Genomic DNA, 24,210 nt, shown 5'->3' on the forward strand with positions numbered 1-24,210 from the left:
ACCTGGATGAGCAGGTGTATCCATGTTTTTAAAGGAAAAACAGTTTTGTGGAGCGGAACTGTGGATTCTGGTTTGCCCACAGTGCACAAGTTACCGGACCATGAGGATGATCATTTCATGTACATGTTGCTCTTGCCTTTAGATTAAACTTACCGTGTCCTTCACTGTGTCCTGCCCATAGTAAACGTACTCCACATGGTGGCTTCTGCTGTCTGAAGACAGTGAGAGGTGCTTCAGTGTATAGGGGAAGCCAGTTCTCCCTTAGGTGTCACCTGCTGGTTCTCTGAACACAGAGGCATGGGGAGCATTGGTTAGGGCATGCCCTGGGGCAGCCCTTGAGCTCCCTGGGGGGCCCAGGGAGCCTTCACAGTTGCCTGGAGCTAGTCCTGTGCAGGTAGGGTTGCTCCCCGAGGGGCTGACCCAGCTCTCCCAGCACTTTCAGGTGGGGTCCTGGTTGACTCATCACAGTGTCTGCCACAGTGCAACCGTATTTTTTTAAGAAATGTTTTGATTGATTTGATTTGATTTGACTCACTGTAGGCCTTCAGGAGAAATATAGGTAATAACAGAAATGAGTCTGTTCCCCTTTCTCTATGCTCCTGCTCTGTATGACAGAGGAGTTGTGCTCAGTAACCTCTTCTTTCCGGGATTAAATGTACTGGTTTCCTCAAACGTGTCATTTAACATGATGTCTGTTTCAACCTGCTGTTGTCTTGGCTCTCTTTAGCCATCTGTACACATACTTTCAGATACAAGTGGCAGGAAGGGCCTTGCAAGCAGTAACTCATTCTCAAAATTTGGAACCTATGTCATGTGAACTTAAAATTTTCACCTCATTTAATCCCCTTTCTCTCTCCCCTGTTGAATTTGCCCTTTTATGATTCGAAAGACTTCTTTTTTAAAATATTTTTTTTTAGTTGTAGATGGACACAGTACCTCAATTTTTTAAATTTATTTTTATGTGGTGCTGAGGATCGAACCTAGTGCCTCACACGGGCTAGGAGAGTGCTTCACCATTGAACCCCAACCTCAGCCCCTTGAAAGACTTCTTAAGGAACCTATGGCCATTTGGACTATGTTAAAGTAGAAAGTAAATGCTGGAAACCCAAGTTCACTTTGGAACCATTGCTGCTGAAGTCTTTGGGGCCAAAAGGGCCCTTGGCTGAGCCACTGCGGCAGGGAAAGACTGCTTGCCCCAGAGGCAGTGGGGCCTGTGCCTCTGCTGGGCTCTTCCTCCTCTGTTTGATGGGAGATGGTTTCTTTGAAGTCTTCAAAAAGGGAGTATCTACCTCATGGGGCGGTTAAAGTGAAATGAACATCCATGGACAAAACTTCCATGTTGAGGATTCCTGTGAGCTGCTGCTTTTGCTGCTGGAGGAAAACCACATTTATATCCTAAGGAAGAAAGCGCCTTTGTCACTACATCTTGACAGAGCTGACTGAGCTATAACTATGATCTTGCCAATCTCCAGTAGGAGGAAGTGTTCTTAATCCCTGAAGAAGCTCTAAGGAAGCCTGCCATACAGAGAGTGCCTGTCAGTCTCGTTGGAGGTGTGGGAACATCTGTGTAATCAGGCAGTCTGGTGGAGGGCGCCCCACTGGTGCCACTTCTCACCAGCCCCTCCGAGTGCCACAGCACGGTGACAGACAGTATCAACAGACAGGACTGGATTCTGAAACAAGATTGTTGTCCCTTGCAGATGATAATCTATAGAAAACCAAAGAGAATCTGTAACCCAGTATCTAGGATAAATCCAGTAGCCAGAGTTTGGATGTCAAAATTTAAAACTTAGGGGCTGGGTGTGTAGCTCAGTGGTAGAGCGCTTGCCTAGCAAATGTGAGGTACTGGGTTCGATCCTCAGCACCAGATATAAATAAATAAAATAAAGATCCATCAACAACTAAAAAATTTTTTTTTTAATTTAAAACTTATTTGAAAGACTTAAAAGGAGACCTAATTAAATGGGCAGATGGCTCTTATTCCTAACAGGAATACCGTGCTGTAAAACAGTCAGTTCTCATCAGATTGGTTGATACATGTAATGCATTTCCCCATCAGAACCCTAAGAGGGCCTTTCATAGAATGTGACACAGTAATTCTAAAATTGTAAGAAAGGAAAAGGCCAAGAATAGGGTACGTGCTCCTAAAGCAAAATTCTAAGACTTGATGTAAAGGTCTAGTAACGAAGATAAGTGTGGTGTTGGTGTGGGGGTGCATCCCAGACAGACCTGTGGTTATGTTGAGCTTGTATGAGAGCATGGCTGGTCTCTTGATGAGGTGGGACTGCTGGTTTTCCAGATAGAAGAAATGAAATGCTATGCTGTCTTACTGCTCATCTGTGGTTGCCCTTGTAAAAAGTGTCTCAGATCCCTGGGGTGGGAGGTGGGGACATGCTTGTTTTAATTCTTCTCTTTTTTGGTACTGGGGATTGAATCTAGGTGAGCTTAACCACCAAGTCACATCCCCAGCCCCCCACCTTTTAAATTTTGAGACAGGGTCTTGCCAGGTTGCTGAGACTGACTTTGAACTTGTGATCCTCCTGTCTGAGCCTCCAGAGCTGCTGTGATTACAGGTGTGCACCACTGTGCCCAGGAATTTTCGTTAGTTCTTTCTTGGCATTTCCTTCCTAGGATCTTCCTGCTAGTCCACCTGTTACCTAACTTCATAGGAGGAATAGTTAAGCTTCACCCCTTCCCCAGTGGCACAAAAACAGAAAAGAGACTTTGCTGTAAGAGGGTAGAATACAGAGGTGAGTCAGGTGTGGAGCAAGGTGTGGCAGGTGGTGATGTGAGGAGCATAGGAATGAAAACAACTAGCATGTGAGGTTTTCAGGGCAGAAGGTGGGAGGGAAGGTGATGGGTGCTTTTGAATATGTATATTTGTGTGAACGTTCTTAAGCTAGCTGAGTTCAAATGGAAATATCCTTTATAGTTGGAAATATTAGATTGAGAAGAAAAGGCAGGAAAAAGAGATTTGTAAGGGGTGATGTTTGCATAAATCACACCAACCAACCCCACTTCCTCTCTTTCTCCCTCTCCACTTCTCACTGTGTTGCCCTGATTTCAAGGCATTCACCAGCGTCAGCCTCCCGGGTAGTAGGACCACAGGTGCACCACCATGCCTGGCTGCATAAATTACACAAAACTTTTACATTGCCCATTATGAATGTCAGTGCTTTTTCCAGTAGTGTTTTTATTAGTGTGATTTAGTTATTCATATTATTGGGGTTCATTTTGACATATAAGCATGAAATATAATTTATTCCAATTCAGTTCCTGATACTTCTCCTTTCCCTTACTTTCTCCCTCCCCCTGTTCCCTTTCCTCTACCCAACCGGTCTATTTTTTTTTTTTTTTTTTTAATTAATGCATGATGGATGTACAAAAGGTGAAATTCACTGTGGTATATTCGTACGTGTGCATAGGAAAGTTTGATCAGATTCATTCCACCATTCTTGCCTTTTCAGGTCCTCCTCCTCCTCCTCAGTCCCCTTCCTCTACTTCACTGACAGCTCTTCTATTTTCTTGGAATCCCCCCTGCCCTCCTTTTGCCCTTATTTTGCTCTATCTTTCACACATTACAGAAAACACTTGACCCTTGACTTTCTGACTGTGGCTTATTTCACTGAGCATCTCTACTTCCATCCATTTACAAATGGATGGCAAATGCCATGTCACTCTTCCTTATGGCTGAGCAGAACTCCGTTGCGTGTGTACCACCCTTGATCTTTTCCTCTGTTGGAATGTTAGGTATTGAGACCTGAGTGCTAGGCTCTGTAACATGTCTCTAGGTTGGACGTGCTCTGGTGGTTCGAGTAGTCCAGTAACACCTGGAACATGCATGTGGACGAGAGTACCCAAATTTATATTTTTAGTTTTTTGATTTTAGATGGACATGATATATTTATTTTTTAATGTGGTGTTGAGAATTGAACCCAGTGCCTCACATATGCTAGATAAGCATTCTACTCCTGAGCCACAATCCCAGTCCCAAATTTATTGAATATTTTACAGGGTGATAATTTCTCCTTTCTGAAGTTGTCTAATCTCATATTCATTTGAGTAGCATACTTACACCAGCCTCAAAATTAAATATTTCACATGTTAGAGAATTTGACCAGAATCTGTAAGAAAGGAATAACCAGTTGCATTTAATGTCATTTATTATTTTAAATATACAAATAATATGTACTGCAACTTTAGTAGAGTTAATCTGTGCTACAAGACATGCTGCACACAGGCAGGAGATTGTTCAGAGCCCTGAAGAGAAGCACCTGTGGTCTGAGGTGCAGCTGGTCGTATTTAGAGGTGATGGCAGAATGAAGGCAAGTGGTGGAGAAGCGGACTTGAGGCCCTGGGGACTTTGCCATGCTTCTGTGACTGGGTCTTCAGCGCCTCCATCAGTAGCTGTGTAACAGCATTCCAGCCCAGCGGGGGGTTAGGCAGTGCTTGGTTTAACCAAGTTCATATTTAAAATGAGTCGTTTGGAAGTACGTCCCCCCGCCCCCCCGCAGTGCTGGGGATTCTAGACAAGCGCTCTACCACCGAGCTACATCCCTAGCCGACCTTTGTGTTCAGTGTTTGGATAGTTACTGGTTTTCTTCCCTCTGTTTTTCTGAGCCATGGTGTATGTATTTGTACTACTTTTTTCCTCATTTACACTTACCTTATAAGGCTATAATATTTATGATTTGAACAGATGAGTGAAATCTAAAGAGTTTTGACCTGTATAGAGTTCTACTGATAGCCATTTCAATTTATTTTTTGAGGAGAAGAATTTTAATTAGTATAAAATTCTAATCCACAGCATTTCACCTGTTTCACCTTTGTCACCTTTACTGAGTATTTTAAATATGTTTTTGGGACTATAAATATCTTGTCATTTAAAGTGTTCGTGTGTGGGGTTTTGAGGAACAAGCCTGCTTTGCTCCTCTGCCGAGCTCCAGGTGTCAGTAGACCTCAGCTTTGGCTTAAAGTGTAGTCAGCTTCTCAGGGTGTTCCCCAGATGCAAGCGTCCCTCCAAGTGCCATTGAATTGGCGGAGCATTTCTAAATCTCTTAGCAACTGTGCCTGACACTTGGCTGTAGTTTGTTAAATGCAGGTGCTTGTCATTGTCCCACCTTCTCCAGTAGCTTCTAGAGTGCCACCTCTCTGGTCCAGAACTGGTTCTGGTCCAGAACTCTGCTGTACCTTCCTCAGTTAACTGGCCAGTCGGGTCTGATTGCTCTGGAGGCTTTGCCATCGACCTTCTGTCATCAGATGTTAAACTAATGGTTTAACAAAGCCTAAAGAAGCCTGGGACCACACTGCTGGGTGTGAGCACTCACCGGCCCAAGGGTCTGCTTTGCTGCTGCACATCCTGTGGGCCCTTACAGCGGGAGGCTCAGCGCCGTGGAGCCTGCCTGTGCCCCTTCACAGGATGCGCTTAGAGTGAGCCCGGGAACCTGAAAGCCGCCAGGGTCACTCAGACAGTAAGTGAGCATGGAGGCTGTCCCGGGAGAGGGGACACCTGAGGGTCCGATACATGTCAAAAGCAGTGCTGGCTGGTTTGCTGTGTAGAATAACTCTGCAAGTTATTCAAGGGGAAGTAAAGAAGAGATACACTTAATGATTTTATTCCTAAATTATGCCATTAGCTTAACTTTTCAGTCTTAGAGAATTCAGAGTGGAAGGACCTCAGGTGGCCTATGTCTTACTTATAACTTGGACTTTGGGGAAAATGTTAATTTCATTGTGATTAGAGGTTATGTTTCCCAAACTGTGTTCCAAGGAAGCAAAAGGGGTCTATAAATAACCCAGCACGCAAACTCTACCTACTTTGCTTCCTTTTTAGAGGTCCCAGATGTACGTTAACATGTTGAAAATTTCAAGAAATCCACAAATAAATAAATCAGTTTTTGTTTTCACTCTGGTATTTTCCTAATTTATGCAAAATGAAGTTCTAAGGCAATGTAATACATTTTTTTTTTTTGTGTTGTCCAGAATATACTTTGAGAAGACTGTGTAGCCCATTATCTTTTAAATGATAACACTGTTCCTTTAAATAGCTTCTAGGGGCTAGAAGAATTACTGTAGTTACCTTAACAGCCACATCCAAAGACTTGATTTAAGGTTTGAAGCATATAACTAATGGATGAAAAATTAGAACATGTACTTTGGTACTTTTCTGAGTTCTCCAGTGTGTACCTTTTTGTATAATCAAATAGAATTTCATTTAGACCCATTGAAATTCCTAACTAGTATCAGATACTCCACACAATTTTTTTTTTTTAATAAAGAGTCCCACAGCATTTATTTTCATCTGGTAATAACATAAGGATAATCAAAACAATATGAACAAATGTTTTAGAACTATATTCCCAGCAAAGGACACGTAAAAAAAAAATTGTTGGTCTCTCCCTAACTTCTTACTTCATTGATCATTTCCAGTTGGAGGCACTGTAGCAGAGTAATATTATCTCCTTTTAGCATGATCCAACCCAGCTGTCTTCTTGACTTTGTTTTAGAATGAATCTCTTCTGCATCATCTAATATAAGGTTCATGTATTCATCAAAACCAGTAATACAGCCCGCTGCCCGCACACTCGCTTGCTTAGAGCCACACCTGTATTGGGGATCTGTTTTACAAGTATCTACAGGTGAGGTTGATAAGCTGCACCATCACCTTCTGGCCTTGGCCACAGTACCCCATGGTGGAATCTCACAAAGACCACACCAACCAGCACATTACCTCAGATAGCAACTTCACACAATTTTTACATTGAATGAGATTTTATTGGCAGATATTAAAACATTGTTGAAGTGTTGCGTATTACCTAAGTCCATTTGGGGGAACATATTATAATACATTTTCACTTGTTTATGGCTTTTTGTAGTAATTTTTAAAAACCCACAGTCTTAGCAATTGGAGAATTTTGGGCCACTTTCCCCCTCTCGGAACCCAGAAGTAGATTGTTTAGGTTCTGAGTTTAGTAGTTGAAAGCAGTAGAATGTTTATCTCAGACATGTTGACAAGCAGCAGTATCACTTTGAAAGATCATTTTGGCACACTGTGATCTAGCATTTTATATGATAAAATGTTCAGCTTTGACAGTGGTTTTCATCATGTTTGAGCTTTTTGTATTTTCAGAAATTCCAAAAATCTTGTTTTAATTTGTTTCTAAATAAACTTGCCTAGGATTTTTGAAATTTTTCATTTCCTAGAGTGAAGATAAATTTTAATTTTCTTAGTTGAAGTTTTTAAATTTCTAAAATTGTTTCATTACTTTTACAACAAATTTCATTTCATTTACTACTTTTCTAGCAAAAGCTCCTAGATTTCATAATAATGAACTTTGGCTCTTGTGTGGTAGCTGTTTTGTTGCATTTTGCAAGCAGGGAGAACTGTTTTAATTTTGAATGTGTACATTTCTCCATCTCTTTGTCCAAATATTTTATGCTTTATAAATTTTGTAACCTGTTTGATATGAAATTTGCCTCTGCTAGAATAAAGATGAATTTTTGTAAATTCCCATAAGGACTTTTTTGTGTATGGACCAGAGATTGAATCCAGGGGTGCTTAACCACTGAGCCATATCCCCAATTTAGCCATATCGCTAAATTGCTTAGGGCCTTGCTAAGGTGCTGAGGCTTTAAACTCAGTCCTCCTGCCTTAGCTTTTCGAGTCACTGGGATTACAGGTGTGTGCCACCGCACCTGGCCCATAAGGACTTTTTTTAAAAAATAAGGAATTTCATTTTGCAGGCATTAAAACTGTCATTTTGTTGCCTTGCTAATGAATTCTGACATCCAGCACGTCTAAGTGAACTACATTGGTTATTAATACATAGTAACCTGCAAGCCATTTTAATCTGGCACTACAGTTTTTCAAACCAGAAGTGCTCACCAGAAGTGCTCACAGATGAGTATGATCATCAGTAACTGGGGATCAAGTAAAAGTTAGATATAAAACAGTGCAACTTTACTTAAGCAGTTTATCTCCTTAATGGCCTAGTTTGAACAATAAGGACAGAAAGGCCCACCAAAGCTTTCAAATCTGTGAGCATTTTCGGGTAGCATGGTCAGTGGAGAACTTACCCAGATTGGATGGAAAGCCCTTCCCTTTCATGTCCTGTCATGTGACCTGGCTGTCCTTTATTTTGCTTTAATGGGAAATTGCTAATCCTCCATGGAAGTGATTGCTTTCCCCTATCTTGTGTCATTATACATTTGGTTCTTCCTTTTGTCTTTATTTTCCTTATCTTTTGAACATAAAGATTAGCCAGGTCTGGTTACAGGCCTGCGATTTTTTAAGAATCTTCATAGTTTTGTTACTATTAAGTAGTAGTCTTATCTGTGAGAACAGCCCCATATTTATAAAAGTAATTCATTGTATCACTGGGGAACGTGTACTTAGTAGTTCCTTTCTGATACCTTGGCTGCTAAGAATGCAGTGTCTTAATCTTTGTGCAGTTCTCCCTTTTCATGAGAAGAATTCGGATCCCTCACAAGTTTTGTTTATTACAATATCTCAAAAATAAGCCTTATTTGTTTTTCCTAGGACTTGACACATTTCTAGAGTGGGATCTGATTGCCTGTTTTTGCACAGCCTACTTTTTCAGATACACAGAGTCAACGGGATTTCATGATCAGCTTTTAGCAGAGGTTCCTATTGTCAGTGAGTTCCAGTTCAGGTTCTTTATGGAACTCCTCTTCTGGCCATAGATTGGCTTTGGGAGCCAGCCTCCCTACTAAAGAAAGTAAGCAATACTTTGTGGTCCAAATTGTAACACCAGAGTGACTAACAGGCAAAAATGATTTTTAAATATATAAGAACTTTAGTATGTGCTTGCACTCAGTTTACCAGACAAGTACTATTTAGGATCTTGGTAAAAAGTAGTAGCATCTGAAAGTCAGAGTTACCAAACACCGTGCATAGTGCCTGAAACACAAGAAGCCTCCAGTGCATTTGAGTGGGAAAGAATGAGGAGGAGTTCCTAGGTTACAGCACCCCCTGCTCATGGACTCAGAACTTGGGACCAGAGTTGAAGTCTTGTTCCATGTGTTGTTAGCATTGATTTTTTCCTCAAACCTCTCTTCAAAATTTATTCGTCTCCATTTAGGTTTGGGAAATTATCAGTTCTGCAGTTCTAATCACCTGCCAAGATGGAAGCATTCTGCTCAGTGGGACATGGAGTATGTTAGTTTGGCCTAAAGAACTTTCAGCCCCCTTCATGAAAGAACCCATCCCCAGGAGGTAGCTGGAGAACAGTCTAAATGGATCTCATCCCAAGACAAAGCCAATGATAGCAGCTGCCCTGTGTGTGCAGGAAGAGAGTAGTGTGACTTAGGGGTTGCAGGAGGCAGGGCAGGCCGCACTGTGCTGCCTGTTGGGCAGTAGCCTTTCAGCAGCACTCCAGCCTTCTGGAACCTTTCTGAGCGTATTGCTTTTGTCTCTCTTTTATGTATTATTTTTTTCTTTTACATTGTTTTAATTAATCTGTGCTTTGATAGTTAAGTTTACCAGAATTCTGATTTTAAAAATGTTAGCTGTTTCCTATTAAGAATCCCATATTTTGTCCCACGAAGTGGTCTTCAGGGTTGGTGATGCCTGGCCTTGTCGAAGTGAGGCCAGAAGACTTGCTCTGATGGATGAGCTGTGAGTAACTCAGTTCCATGAGAAAGCCTTCAGTCCAGGGTACAGATCTTATTTTCTGTGGTCCCTGGACTGATAGGGTTCAAGATGGTGTCCATTTTGTCACCCTGTGTCCCAGAATGATCATGTTGAGTGATTGTCCTGAGCATCCCTGCCAACCCAGGAGGGGCATATAGCATGACAAAGATATAAACTACTGTTTTAATCTGCTACAGTTTGGGGGCTGTTTGTTTCTGCAGTATAATGTGCTCTGTTTCAACTAAAACTGTTTTACAGTGGCCTCTTACTCTGGTGGTTCTCAATACTCCTTTTCCTTTCTCAGTAAGCTTGATCTATCTTTGTTTTTTTGTTTTTGCAGTGCAGGGGATTGAAACCAGGGGTACTTTACCATTGAGCAACATCCCTAGCCCTTTTTATTTTTTAATTTGGGGCAGGATCTCACTGAGTTACTCAGGGCCTTGCTGAGTTGCTGAGACTAGCCTTTACTGGCTGACCTCCAGAGCTGCTGGGATTATAGGTGCACCCCACATGCCCAGCTGCTTTATCTGTTCTTGTTGTCCCATGTAGTCTGACTTTGTCATTGAACCATCATCCATGGGTACATTAAACTAATGAAATTTGACCTGTTGAAGTTTGAATCCTGTCAAACAGATGTTTTCCAGTTCCTTCACAATTTCTCTTAGGCACATTGTATCATCTCAGGATACCTGCAGTCAGCACCCTGTCTTCTGGGTTGTAGGAGGAGTATCTGGTATAGTCTGCAGGCACCTGGGGAGGAGCATATGAACTGCTGGAAAGAATGGACAAGCCTTTGTTTAGCCCAGCATAGCCATCTGCTGGAGAGGGTCAAAGCCGGTATTGTCCAGTAGAACATGTGCATGATACAGGTGGCCTCTATTTGCAGTAACCACTAGGTGCATATGACCTCAGAGCACTTGTAGTGTGCTTAGTGTGTCTGAGGAACTGATTTTTTTTAAATTTATTTTTATTGTAAACAAATGGGATACATGTTGTTTCTCTTTGTACATGGAGTAACAGCATACCATTTGCGTAATCATACATTTACATAGGGTAATGATGTTCGATTCATTCTGTTATTGTTTCCTTCCTCCCCACCCCTCCCACCCCTCTTTTCCCTCTATACAGTCCCTCCTTTGAGGAACTGATTTTTAAATTGAATTTAAATAGTCACATATGACTAGAGTCTACCTCTTTGGACAATGCAGCAAGACTCTAGAACAACATGGGGTGGCAGTGGTAGGTAAAAGCAGAATATGAAAATATTTGTTATTATTTAACTTGTTGAAATACTAAAAAAAAATTGAAGTACTTCAAGGTGCTAAAACTATATGTGCTTCTATTTTCATATTTAAGAAAATATTTTAAAAACTTTTATTAAAAGTATATAAGTAGGCATGGTGGCACATGCCTGTAATTTCAGCAACTTGGGAGGCTGAGGCAGGAGGATTGCAAGTTTGAGGCCAGCTTGGGCAATTTAGCAAGACCCTGTCTCAAAATAAAAAAGAATTGGAGTGTAGGTCAGTGGTGGAGTACCTCTTGGTTCAGTCCCCAATACTGGGGAGAGAAAAAAAAAAAAGCCTGTAAGATCAAATTGAGCAGAAACACTCTGAGACCAACAACTGACAGGCTGTTTCAGGATAGGAAACATTGTTTCACAGAGCTACCCAACTTTTTCCTGGAGGGCAACATCTTGCATTTTACCCAGAGCAGCGGATTCACAGCTCTCCTCCCAGGTGCTGTGCCATTGTTAGGCCATTACAGGAGGCGGTTCACAGTGTTGGTGCACTGTTGTGTTTTTCAGTGATTTGCATGTTTTGTAATCACACCTAAAATACTTACTGTGCATTGCAAAAAAAGAAGCACCTTATATTTAAGTTGACTACACTCCTGATGTATTTGAACACTGAAGAAACTGAACTATAGACAGTATGTTTCTTACTAGAGCTGCTGTAGTGCACTCCAGATAACTGTCTCGAAACTCTAGCAAGAGCTGTAACTTGAATTATTTTCAGTAATACATGTGGTGCTTAAAGCTTATAGAAAGATGAGACTGTTGTCACATAAGGATGAGACTTTGAAAGATTTGTGAACTTCCTCAAAATGATCCCTCACTCCTCCAAAAAACCACTTCATTATTAAAGTACTTATTTGAAATGTATGACATTATCATCGTTTTATCTGTTTGTTGAAAAAGCTTTGACTCAGGTAGTAGCTTAAGTACTTAGACCTGTTATCTCTTCCTTAGTGACCAAACCACTTGGGGAACATTGTATAACCCTGCAAGCATGTAGACTAAATGGTGGAAGAAGTCAGTATCTTTGCTTCAAAAATCCGCTTTGTTATTCTGGTCCCAAGAAAGATCATAAAGTCACAGGCCCTGGGCACTGACTCCTGAAGACTGAGAATGGCGTGTATTCTAACTCTGCAGGGTTATCCGGGTGTCATCTGGGCCTGACAGCTGTTCTTCTGTCATGCCACCACACTCCGGCTGCCAGGCACAGAACCATGTTATTATGGTTTAGATATGAGGTATCCCCTAAAAGCTCATGTATGAGACAATGCCAGAAGGTTCAGAGGTGAAATGATTAGAGGAGAGTTATAACCCAATCACTGGATTGGATTAATCCACTGGTAGGGGTTACCCGGTTGTAACTATAGGCCAGTAGGGTGCACCTGGAGGAGATAGGTCACTGGGGGCGTGACTTTGGGGTTTATATTTTGTCCCTGGTGAGTGGAGCTCTGTCCCTGCTCCCTGATTGTCATGTCCTGAGCTGCTTTCTTCCACCATGCCCTTCCATCATGCTGTTCTACATTATCTTGGGCCCAGAGCAATGGTGTCAACTCTCTGTGGACTGAGACTTCTGAAGTCATGAGCGACAAATACCGTTTCCCTTCTCTATGTTGTTCTAATCAGGTCTTTTGGTCACAGCAGTGAAAAATCTGACTAAAAATACACGTTCATATTGTGTGCTGTACTGTTGGGGAGAGTGTGGCTTAAATGCACAGAGATTGCTTTGCAGATGTCTGCATTCCAAAACAAATAGAAAACTGAACAGCAGAGGGAGGCTGTGTATCTCTGTATCTGTGTACTTCTGCTGCTAGCCACTTTGGGGACTTTGCAGTGTCACATTTGAACCTTGTAGTAGAGAACTAAAGTGTTACCTAACAAGAGGGAGATCTGTGATGAGTAGAACCAGATTATTTAAATGAAGTTCATTCATAGTTTTTAGAAAAGTATAATAAAGTATATTTTTAAAGAAACTGTACTTTTAAAAAGTATGATTTTTTCGTTCGTTCTAGAAAGCTATATTTTGACTTTAAGAATTACCACTCAGATAATCCCATTAGTGAAGGAACGTGTGAGATTTATCACACATAAACAATTGGAGGGTAGTTTATAATGATCCCCTCCTTTTGTGTGACTTTTTGTGAAATGCAAAGGCTGCAGAGGACACAGGAGATACTTCTCATTTGCTCACTGAAGCAGCCTGGCTAGAGGTTGGAAGGGGCAGTGAGTAAGTCTCACTGTTCTAATGACTCTGAGATACTATGGGCACATGACCCAGCTGTTGAATGGCAAGTGTGTACCAAAACCCTGTATTCTGACTGTGGGGCTGCTGTACTTGTTTCTCTTCTTGCCCACCTCAGTGAGTTAGAGAAGATTCCAGTGGTGTGCAAAAGCTTTCACAGGCATTGAACTATCTTGGGTGTTTTTTTTGTTTTGTTTTGTTTTGTTTTGTTTTAAACATCCTTAATGGAAACCAACGTTTAAAGTAAAAAAGACATTCTGGAATAAGGGCTTTAGGAGCAGTGGTAGAGCCTGTGCTTAGCATGGGCAGGGCGCCCTGGGTTCTGTCCCCAGCATCACAACAAGATAAATAAAATAAGATTATTCATTGTGGGGCCTTTAAAATTTATTTATAGAAACCTGTCTCTAGGATAATTTGGGTTAATTTTGAATGAGAGAAAGATAGAATGATTTGAAAGTTCTTTTCCTTTGTCATGAACCTCTGAAGAAGGAACAATTTAAAACAGAAAACTTTTGAGCATATACATTGGTGCTTTTTCTTTAGAACTTTTAAAGTAGAACTCAGTTAACCTGAGTTGGCATTTAGCTTTGTGCAGAGCGGTGCTGGGAAGGTAGCTCAGTGGTAGAGTGCTTGCATAGCAGGCACAAGTCCTTGTTCGACTCCTACCACCACGCAAGAAAGAAAAAATTTGTACTGACTAAATTTCACATTTAGGGATGAATGCAGGGATGAATAGACTGAATTCAAAATTTTGCCAGCTATGTCCTTTAACTTGCCAGGTAGATGAACATGGGTTTTGTCTGTGCTGGTCCCTGCCCCATTGCTTTGACTGCTAGAGGTAAGTTTCAACAGGGTGGGCCATACCTGAACGAAGTTTTAATGCGACAGTTCATGAGCCAGCCAACCTACCTGAGTGTCTCCGTGTTCATCTCAGCTAGAACTTGTCTCTAACTTGGTCAGATGTTCGCCCTCTGTGGGAGACTTGGTCCTTAGGGAGAGGGAGTCTACCACTTGGTGTTCTATACCCTGGTTACCTGCTAGTAACTTGAGGTTCATAGCCAGGAGGACTAACGCCAACTGCCAGAATGTCTCCCCCTTAGCACATGGTACTGGAAGAAACTGCAAGAAGTGAGCCTTCTGGTGACTGGTGTTCCCGTGTGGCACCCGTTGGAAAGGGACTGAGAGGTTTGTGCAGCCTTGTCTGAGCTGGCAGACTTGCTTTCTCTTTCTTTTCTTTGGTCTTCAGCCGTCTGTGCTGTGTAGATCATTATCACTAGTGACTCTCTGGTTATGAGTGTTTATTTTGAAACTTTATGCTGTCAGCTGTTGAACAAGTTGTAGAAAGAGTTCTGTAAGGGCTGATAGCACAAGTGGAGGTTTTAACTGGCCTGGAAGATGTCCTGGGATGTAGGTGTTTGCTTCATTTTGCATTTGCATGCTAATTTTTCCTTGACTTCTGAGTGTCATTTGGCTTAAAGAAACAATCTTTTACAACCGGCCATCCTGTGGTTGGACTGAGATTCTTTTAAAGTGGACATAATAAAAATTGAAACAATATTTCTATGTCGGTCTTCACAGTGAACCAGGTCTTTCATGGCATTGAGGTTCAAGGCCTTTATCCATTTAAATAATGAGGTAAACAAGTGTAAGCCAAGCCTTTCATAGTAAACTAACATTTTGAAGGTTTGGTGGCAAAGAAGACTGTAGATTTCATCAGCAGCATTCTTCCTCTGAGTCTGATGATACTGTTTGATTCAGTTTCCTCAGATTTCAGTTAGAACTTCTGTGTCTTGTCTCTCTTCCAGTGCTCCATAGTTTTCTTGTACTATATTTGTCTGCTTTTGTTATCAGTATAATGCTGGCCTTATAACATGATTCAAGAAGTGTTTCCTCCTCTTCACTTTTGGAAAAATATGAATAGAATGGCCTTATGTTTCCCTTAAATATAAGGAAAGTTGTTGGGGCCTGGAGATTTGTGGGTTTTTAACTATAAATTCAGCTCCTCTTGTGGACACAGAGATATTCACTGTATCTTCAAGTGAGCTTTTGGTCATTTGTTTCAAGGAGCTCGTCCACTCTGAGTTGTTGAATATGTTGACGTAGAGTTGAGTGAACCCAGGGCCTGTTGCACGCTAGTCAAGCACTGTCCCTGGCATGGATTTTTTCTAATGTCCTTTTCATGTCAGCAGAAAAGAATAGTCACCACCTCTCTCCTTCCTGGTATTAACAATTTGCCTTCTCTCCTTTCTCTTCAGTCCAGCTAGAGTCTGACCACTTTTTTAAAATGATCAGGTTTAGGTCATTGTTTTTCTGCTTTCTGTTTCATTGCTTTCTGTTCTAGTCTTTTTTAGTTTCTGAAGGTGAAAACCTCAGATCATCGATTTGAGACCTTTTCTAACATAGGTGTTAGGTGTTTAGTGTTACAAGTTTCTTCCTAGGTAAACACTGCTTTTGTGGTATTCTAAAAGCATCAGTACATTGTTTTCATTTCATTCCGTTCAAAATACTCTCTCCTTTGTCCTGTTGGATGTTTAGAAATACATATTTTATTTCTCAAATATTTGGGGGGTTTTCCATACATCTTTATGTTGTTTCTAATGTAATTCTGTGGTCAGGAAGTGTACTCGTGTGACTTGAATCATTTCAGCTGTCTGACCGCCCTAGGACGAGCTGGTGGGCGATGGTCTCACCTCTGTCCTGCTTTTCTGTGTTGTGCCTCTTGCAGTGCTGAGAACGGGGTGTTGGAACCCCCTGGTGTCACTGTGACTTTGTTTCTCCGTCAGTCCTCTCAGCTTTTGCTTTATGTATTTTGGAACTGTGGTCAGGTGTGCCCTGTAGAGCTGCTAAATGCCTCTGGACACGTCTGCCTTCGTCTGCACGCGCTGGCCTTGGTCTCTGCTGACCTCTTTGCTCTGAAATCTACCTTGCTGGACAGTAACAGTGTGGACGTTCAGCTTTTGTCTTGTCAGCGTAGCATGGTCTCTGTTCTTTCACCCATTCCCTTGGAACATTTGCATTTTTATATTTAAGATGGCAGCACAGGGCTAGGGTCATGGCTCAGTGGTACAGTGCTTGCCTAGCATGTGTGAGGCACTGGGTTCAATTCTCAGCACCACATTTAAATAAATGAATAAAATAAAAGCCCATCAACAACCAAAAAAAAAATATTAAAAAAATAAAATGGCAGCACATAGTCGGGTCTTGCTGTTTTGAAATCTAGTCTATCTCTGCCTTTTAAATCGGCGTGTTAAGATATTTGTTAATAGCTAATTCATCCAAGTCTGTCTTCAAGTGAATGCCCTTTCCTGTCCTCTGTAAGAACCTTGCAGTCGCCGGGCACAGTGGCGCACACCTGTGATCCCAACTGCTTGGGAGGCTGAGGCAACAGTTTCAAGGCTGAAGGCCAGCCTCAGCAACTTAGTGAGACCCCCGCCCTATCTCGAAAGAAAAAAGGGTCGGGGATGCAGCTTAATGGTAGAGCAGCCCTGAGTTTGATTTCCAGTACCAAAAATAAAAATAAATGTTGCAGTTACTGAAGCAAAGAGGAGCCTGTGGGAGCGGCACTGCCCTCTGCGCCCCCACGTGCTGCCGTTTCCTGTATTTTGTTGATACGTGTGCTACAAACCCCACATTCTGTCGTTTTGTTTAAAAAATCAGTTATCTTTTAAGGATATTCAAATAATGAAGCAAGCTTAATGACCATTTCCAGCTCTGAGCGATCCGCACTGTTCTGGTGCCGTTTTGATTCCGTCTTCATGCTGTGGTAGCGCGGCTCTGCCGGTGAGTCCCTCAGTCTCGACGTGTCTAGAAAGTCTGTTTCAGCCTGTTTTTTATTTTATGTATTTGTTTATTTTCGGTTGTAGATGGATACCATATCTTTATTTTGTCCGTTTATTTTAAGTGGTGCTAGGATGGAACCCACACCTCGCCTGGGCCAGGCCAGTGCTCTACCTCTGAGCCACACTCCCAGCCCCAGGCTGTGGTTTTGAGAGAGATTTTTAAGGAGCGTAGAACTCGGAGTCAACAGGTTTTTCTTTGAGCGTTTTAAAGGTTTTGCTCTGACATCCCCTCGCTCCCCTTGTTTCCAGCAAGGACTCTCAGGGACTCTAATCGTTACCTTTCTTACACCCGCTGTTCCTTTTCTTTCTGGCTGCTCCGTGGCTTTCTCTCTGTCTCAGGCTTCAGTAATTTTATTATGGAGCATCATTGACTTCCATGTTTCTTGGGCTTGGAGTTCGAGCGCCTTGGATCTGTGAGGTTTTTTAAGGCTTCATCAGCGTAGGGGTTGATTCTTTAAGTGTTAATCTGCCTCCTCCACCTCCTGGCAGACTTGGGTTGCGTGTAATGGGCTTCTGAGGGTGCACACAGCTCACGTGCTCTGCTCCTGCTCTCAGATAGTTTTTCTTCCATCCTGCAGTTCTGCAGTTTGTGAAGTTCCATGATCTTTTCTTCTAATGTGACTGACTGTGTCAGCTGTCGCCTGCGTTTCTCACTGGGGACATGGTAGCCTTCGTCTCCAGGAGTTGGGTTGTACATCTTTTCTGTTACCCTCCATTCTCTTCTCAACTCTTTGAACAGTTGCAATAACTGTTGTAATGTCTTCTCTGCCTCTCAATTCTCTGACAGTAATCATTCCATTTTGGATATTATTGTTTTCCTGTAGATACCCTTGAGCTTTGTTCTGGGACCCCAGTGAATTTTTGGAAATAGTTTGGTCCTTTGGGGTCTTTTAAGATTTGTCAGGCAGGACAGAGTGTTATTTAGGACTAATTCCCACCCCAAATGCCAGATCCTTCTGAGGGTTCAAACCAGTGTCCCATACACTGAGGTTCTCCAGTCTGACTGGTGGCATTTGCCCCAACTGTTGAGCAGGAGATCTGTTTCCTCCTGCCCTTCCTGGTGCTCCTTGCCCATGCCAGGGTTAGCGCTTTACTCACACTCCCATGAACACTGGTGGACACTTGTAGATGACCCTTTGCACAAGTCTCTGATGCTCCCTCTCTGCAGCCTCTCAGACTTCTTCCTGTGAATCCTAGTGACCTAGGTTCCCATCTAGTCTCTTCAGCCATTGCTTCAAGTCTCCTCATCATTTAGGTTGATTTTCAGTGATAAGCAACTTGTCAACTTGCTACATGTGACATCCCCAGATTTTTAAATTGTTGATCTTCTGGCATCCTCAGGACCAGAGAGTTGTTAAATGAGTTATGGAAGATGTTTTAATTTTAAAGAGTCAGCTGGTGAAAGTTATAGAAAACCTTTAATTAGCTTATTTGATAATGTATAAAAGATAACACAGTAGCAAGGGATTTTTTAAAGCAGCAAAATGCTCATTAGTGATACATTAATCCAGCAATTTAGTCCTGTGGTGGATTTTAAATTGTTTAGATTTGATATATATAAAGTTTACTATGTAGTTATAGATGAAATGCAAGAAACTCAGTCTTAAATCTTTGGGGGAAGAGTATTTATCTAGCTTGATGCTTTTACTAACACTGAACACTAAGACTGCTTTAAGAGTTATTTTCTGTAGCCTTCTTATTGTCTACTAAAGTTCATGCAGAAGCTGAGCTGCTGAGCTTCACCTTTCTCTATGTTGGTGTTATATGCTGTTGTGTAAGTCAGCACTCTGCCACGAAGAACATTATGATTTTATAAACCCATTGTTAAGATTAGTTTCACATATTAAAATATGTTAAAGGGAAATGCTTTTAAATTAAGAGTGTCATCTAATACAGTAATCAGAAATTCAACCTAAATATATAAGAAAATTTTGTTACAGTAGGTATAAAGTATAGCCTGGCATGGTGTAAAAACGTTTGTGTTTCACCTTAATTTGTATGAAACAAGCAGTGACTAGTCCTGAAGTTTTTAGCCATATGAAAGAATTGATCACCTGTATGAAACTTAAATTTAGAGGACTAATTCTTTTTGCCAGTGTTCCAAGAAAATTAATATTTGACTCCTTATTTCTGTTATACTTAATGTGAACTAGTGAGTTGTTAGTAAATTCTTTCAAAGTTACATATAAACAGAAATTTACTAGTCCTGTCTCTTGAGATAACAAAATAAATATCAGTGTAATTGAGCACAAACAGAACAGAAACTTCTCAGTTTTCCTGTTAAAAGATAGTAAGCTTTTAAAAGTTTACAGTGTCTCTTAATTTTAAGTATCAAGGATTCCAGGGGGAAAACAGTGTTCTAAGATCAAAAGTATTTTAATAAAGAGGAGCAGTTTGATTTTTTTTTTCAAAAGATAAAATAATTTAGTTTATATATAATGCATACCTTTTTTCTCTCATTTTTGCAGGTTCTGCCGGAGACTTAAACGTTTGACCTCAATGTGAAATGAAAGTAGAAAATTGCATGTACATGTCTGTTGCTGTCAAGATGCTGATTCAGTGATCATGCCTGAAGAGGGAGGTCCTGTTCCAGAGAGCTGATGGCCAGCAAGGGTAAATGCTTCTCCTAGATGTCAAGCATCTCTCCTCTTTACTGGAGTGAAAATCCCCTCCAGAGACCAACAGAACATCAACTGCAGAAAATGCCTTGCATTTTAAGGATGTCAGCAACCTAAATTCATGCACCTGTCTGTACAGTTGTTGTGGATGGTTTGCCATCTGAGAGCTCCTCGAGTTCTATCCAGGCCCTGCGTCTGTTTCTGACATGTCTCTGCTTCATGCTTTGGGCCCAGTGCAGACCTGGCTGGGACAAGAGCTGGAGAAATGTGGCATTGATGCCATGATTTATACTCGGTACGTCCTCAGTCTCCTGCTGCATGACAGCTATGACTACGACCTGCAGGAACAGGTATTTATTTACATGTTTTAAATGTTTTGTGAAAACCGACTATTGTATTTGCTTGTGTATGTTCTTAAAGGAGTGCTTCCATGCTCCAGAACAGGGCTAGTCTGTGTGTGGTGTGCAAACTTCTAACCTGTCGGGGATGAGATGACAAGTTTGTGTTAGAACGTCAACGAGTTCTGTCACTCAGCACACTGTTTAGTTCCGTTGTTTGCTTTGTGGCCTTTCTCCATGTTAGTTACATTCTAGATGTTGCCTGGACTGCCAATAGGTTGATGATCTGTCGTCTTTGAGCAGCACGGTTCTAGGGCCTTGGTTTCTATGTTCAGGACAACTGTACATTACAACTAGATTTTTAATCATTGTTTCTGTTACACTTCTTACCACCCCAAAGTTTCATAATGGACTTAATCAGCAAGAGTGACCTTAAACAGTGTGACAAATCAGGAGACTTAAAATTCTGTAAAGCTCATCACTTTGCTAGAAGTCACTGTGTGTCACCTTGTAATTCAGACATTGTGAATTTTACTTGACGTGGTGCTGAGTTTAAAGGGAGAAACCAACCAAATTTAGGTTCTTGAAAAATACCCTCAACCGCAGTCTCGTTCTCTAGGATGAGCTCCTCCAGTGAGGCCTGCCGAGGGGAAGCATAGTTCTTGGCTGCGGACGCGGAGGCTCTGGGTGACCTATGCCTGCAAATTTCACATAAACTCCAGGTTTTTATAGACCCTTAGTGGAAAGAAGGGGCTATTTTGTGGACACTTTGTTGTTTCAAGCCATCGTTACTAACACTGAAAGCACAAAGTTTCGTTGACAGAAGAAACTGGCTTTGCCCTTCTCAGCCACAAAAGCCTCAGTGTCCTGTACGCGCAGTGTACAGAGTATCTCCTTGGGATCCTCACGTGTCTTGCCTGTCCCTGGGCAGACATGCCTCTGACTGTGGGTATCTCATCGTGTCTCACTGGACACATCACTTCCAGGTGGCTTATGGCCTTGGCCAGAGGGAATTAGGGAAGCAAGGTTTCCAGAGGGTTGACTCAGAACCTGATGATCAGCGGATGGGTTTGGTTTGGGTCAGTATTTGGTTAGTTTCCTTACGAAAGCTTCATGATTTGCCGCCATCTTTGTAGCAAATGTAGAATAGACTAGGAACAAGTAAAATGTAAAATCTGTAAACATGGAAGAACCTTCCAGAAGTAAGGAAGATCTTTCTCATAATTAAAAAAATCACATACTTGTAACATATACTCATGATTATGTGGGAATGAATCAGTTTTTAGTAGAACTTTAATCTCATTTCTTAGAGGTGTATGTCAGCAGTCTTAGCCTAGAACAAATCAATAAATTCACTAAGCTCAAATTAATACATTTAATAGCCCAAAGTGTTCGTGTGCTAAGGGTTGTAGGACATTTAGAATAAAACAGAACTGTTCTTGATAAGATTACAATGAAGCACATCTCTGGTCAGATTTGATGGTGGACCTTCTGGTGTCTCCATGAGCTGCAGCTGAATGGGGTCAGGGACGTGAACATGAGCATCTGCTTGGGTTTGATCCTCCCTGCTCAGTTGTGGTTCATCATCAGGGCATGACATGCATGTTGGTGATACGGTGTATCTGTAGTTACAAGGAGGACCCACAGGGAAATAAAAGACCCTAAAACACTGCTCCACGCAGCCTGGGAAGCAGAGCCTGCCATGTTGTGTGTTGATGAAGAAGTTCAGCTTGAAAACCACACCTGCTTAACATGAGGCGACTCGGGCTCAGGTAGCCCCTGTGGCACTTCTCCCGCAGTTACAGCCTCCTTGTCAAGGTGGCAGAAGCACCTGTCTAACTCATGGGAGGAGGTGCACTTGGTTCCCAGGAAGAGCGCTGGGGTGCCGAGCTCAGGGAAGGTGTCTTCAGCAGCAGCGAGGAGAATGCAGGCTCCTATGCTTGGCTTCTGGATTCTGGAACTCACCACTCCTGCTCTAGTTGAGGCCAGCGCCCCTTTCCTGACCTCCGGTTCGCTTGAGCTTACAGTGGCCTGCGACCTGGCCCCTCAGGTGTGGGCCAAATTACTCCTCTCCCAGGTGTCTGTTAGCTCATCTTGCCTCGCCCTGTAGTCGGTCTCCAGTCATTCTAGCCCTGAATTACAGATGGCAAGTTTGAAGGCAATTGCTCCACCTACTAGCTATGACTGACTTGGACAGTCCTTTACTTTGCCCCGTCTTGGTTAATAGAGACACAAAAGCTCCTGAGTTCCCAAAAAATTTTATACATGAATTGGGGTCAGCTGTGCCAGGGGGATTAGTAAGAAGTGAGGCTGATAAGACCCTAGTCTTGGTGAGGGCTGAATACCTGAAATGGATACTTGCCCCTCTGGTTGGTGGTGCTGGCCGCTTGCTGGGTGGCTGTGAACAGCTCCTTCCTGTGTGGAGGTGTCGCAGCTGGCAGGGACCTCACCTCCGTGGGCTTCTGCTTTCCTTCTTTCTTTGGTTGGGATTGCTATGCTCTGGTAAGTATATTCTCAGACAGGAATTCCCTGTGTATCATTTTCAGATGATATCAACTGCTTTTCTTCCTCATCCTTCAAAAAAAGCTCGTCATGTTTTCTTTGAAACTTTTAGATTCTTCCCAAAAGCAATGACTTAGACCATGCGTGACTGTGTCACTGCTGTGCAGCTCTTCACTTTGGTTGCTGGAATGCCTTCTCTTTCACAGTCGGCTCCAACATCCTTGTGGGCAGAAAATCACTTTGATTTTTTTCAGGAGATTTTAACTTTTCCTTGCAGAGTAATTTCAAACATCAGAACAGCAGGAATAGTGTGCAGACTAGACTCTGGCAGTCACTCAGGCTGCAGTTGGTAATGCCTTCGCCCTTTGCTGCATCTCTGTTCTTCTGTATGTGCCACCACCTGAACGCCCCAGTGTGTGCGTGCTGGAGGGAACCCAGGAGCATCCTGCCTCGGAGCCACATCCCCAGTTCTTTTTAATTTTGTTTTAAGGTAGGGTCTTGCTGAGCTCACAGGCATGGGCACCAAGCCTGGCCTCAGTGTGTCTCCTGGACAGCCATAGTGCAATTATAGAATTCAGAAAAATTAATACCGGTGTGCATCCCAGACTCAGTCAGCATGCAGTTTTTGTCTGTTGTTCCAGTGGTGTTCTTCATTGCAGTTTTTTCTCACGTTGGTGTCCAGTGAGGTCATGCATTGGTTTTAGCGCTCGTATCTCTGACATCATTCCTTTGTGTCTCATGACATCGGCAGTTTTGGAGAGTGCAGGCCATTTGCTTTCCAAGGTGTCCCTCAGTTTGGACGTTGTGTCTTCCTCATGTTGATTTCAGCTCCTGCGGTTATGGCGGTGCTGTCACCTGAGTGATGGCGTTCCCTTCTCGTGTGTGCCGTGAGATGGCATGTGCTGGATGGCAGTCTGTGCCTTCTGGCCGAGGCTGGCTCTGCTTCAGGTGTTGCCCACCAGCGTTTCACTGCAGAGCTGAGCACCCCTCTGCTTGTGATGAGGTGCCTGTGCTGAAGCCTGAGAGTCTCCAGTCCAGGCTGAGTCCTGCTGTGACAGCTGTTTCCTCGGTGGTTGGAGATGGTGATTTTCCCACCTCAGTTCTCCCCTCTGCTTTGTGGTTTACATTCTGCTGGGCCTTCCTTTCCCTCTTTAAAATCAGTAACCAGGTCACACAGGGAGCACTCCAGCGCACCAGATTTGGCGCTGTGTTTCTCCTGAAGGAATTGCCTTATTTGTTCCTGGGGTAAGCCTTGGGGGTAAGATGATTTTCCTTGTTTTACTCACTCAGAGATGTAAGTCAGAGCAGTTAGAGGGTCTTCTGGGAGCTACATGGTTATTGATATGGAATTCTTTCAGTCTGTTCCTGTTAGAGCCATTTTTTATACCAGATGACTTTGTTTTTAAATTTACATATGTAACAAATCTTGTCAAATACATAGCAGGCTCTACTGTCAGGGCATGCTTTAGAAACCAGGTGGAATTAGGTTACTGCTTTTTAAGAGACCTTTAGAGGCGGGGAAGTGCATCTGTCTCTTCTGTTGACAGTTGTCTTAGGATCGAGTTCCCCCAGTGTGAAACTGAGTGCCAGGAGTTTTGGGCCCTGGGGCCTGCATTCTGTGTTGTGTGCCTTGAAAACATTCTGCAGTGTTGCTCAGAAGTGGCTCAAAGGAGAACTGTGGTGGGAGGGGCTTGCCTGGGGGCAGCAAGCCCTCACTGTCTGTAGGCA

General features: G+C 42.5%; 1 protein-coding gene and 1 pseudogene across 9 annotated transcripts in view; one reads left to right on the forward strand and one right to left on the reverse strand.

Annotated features, from left to right (window-relative positions):
* The window catches only part of KIAA0232, an 89,168-nt gene that overhangs the window by 10,181 nt on the left and 54,777 nt on the right, over positions 1–24,210 (forward strand). For 6 of the 8 annotated variants that reach the window (XM_079154313.1, XM_079154309.1, XM_079154315.1 and 3 more), the window contains exon 2: positions 19,493–19,992. In XM_079154313.1, coding sequence (XP_079010439.1) covers positions 19,849–19,992 — 144 coding nt within the window. In that variant the 5' untranslated portion in view covers positions 19,493–19,848. Of the gene's footprint in view, positions 1–5,294; positions 5,316–16,910; positions 16,966–19,492; positions 19,993–24,210 lie in introns of those variants that run through there. The other 2 variants (XM_079154312.1, XM_079154311.1) reach the window with 2 other exon arrangements.
* LOC306670021 (small nuclear ribonucleoprotein E-like) lies at positions 5,338–9,285 on the reverse strand (annotated as a pseudogene). The gene has a single exon. The product of its transcript is annotated as a small nuclear ribonucleoprotein E-like (transcript).

The sequence above is a fragment of the Sciurus vulgaris genome (assembly GCF_902686455.1).
Source record: "Sciurus vulgaris genome assembly, chromosome: 9".
Lineage (NCBI taxonomy): Eukaryota > Metazoa > Chordata > Mammalia > Rodentia > Sciuridae > Sciurus > Sciurus vulgaris.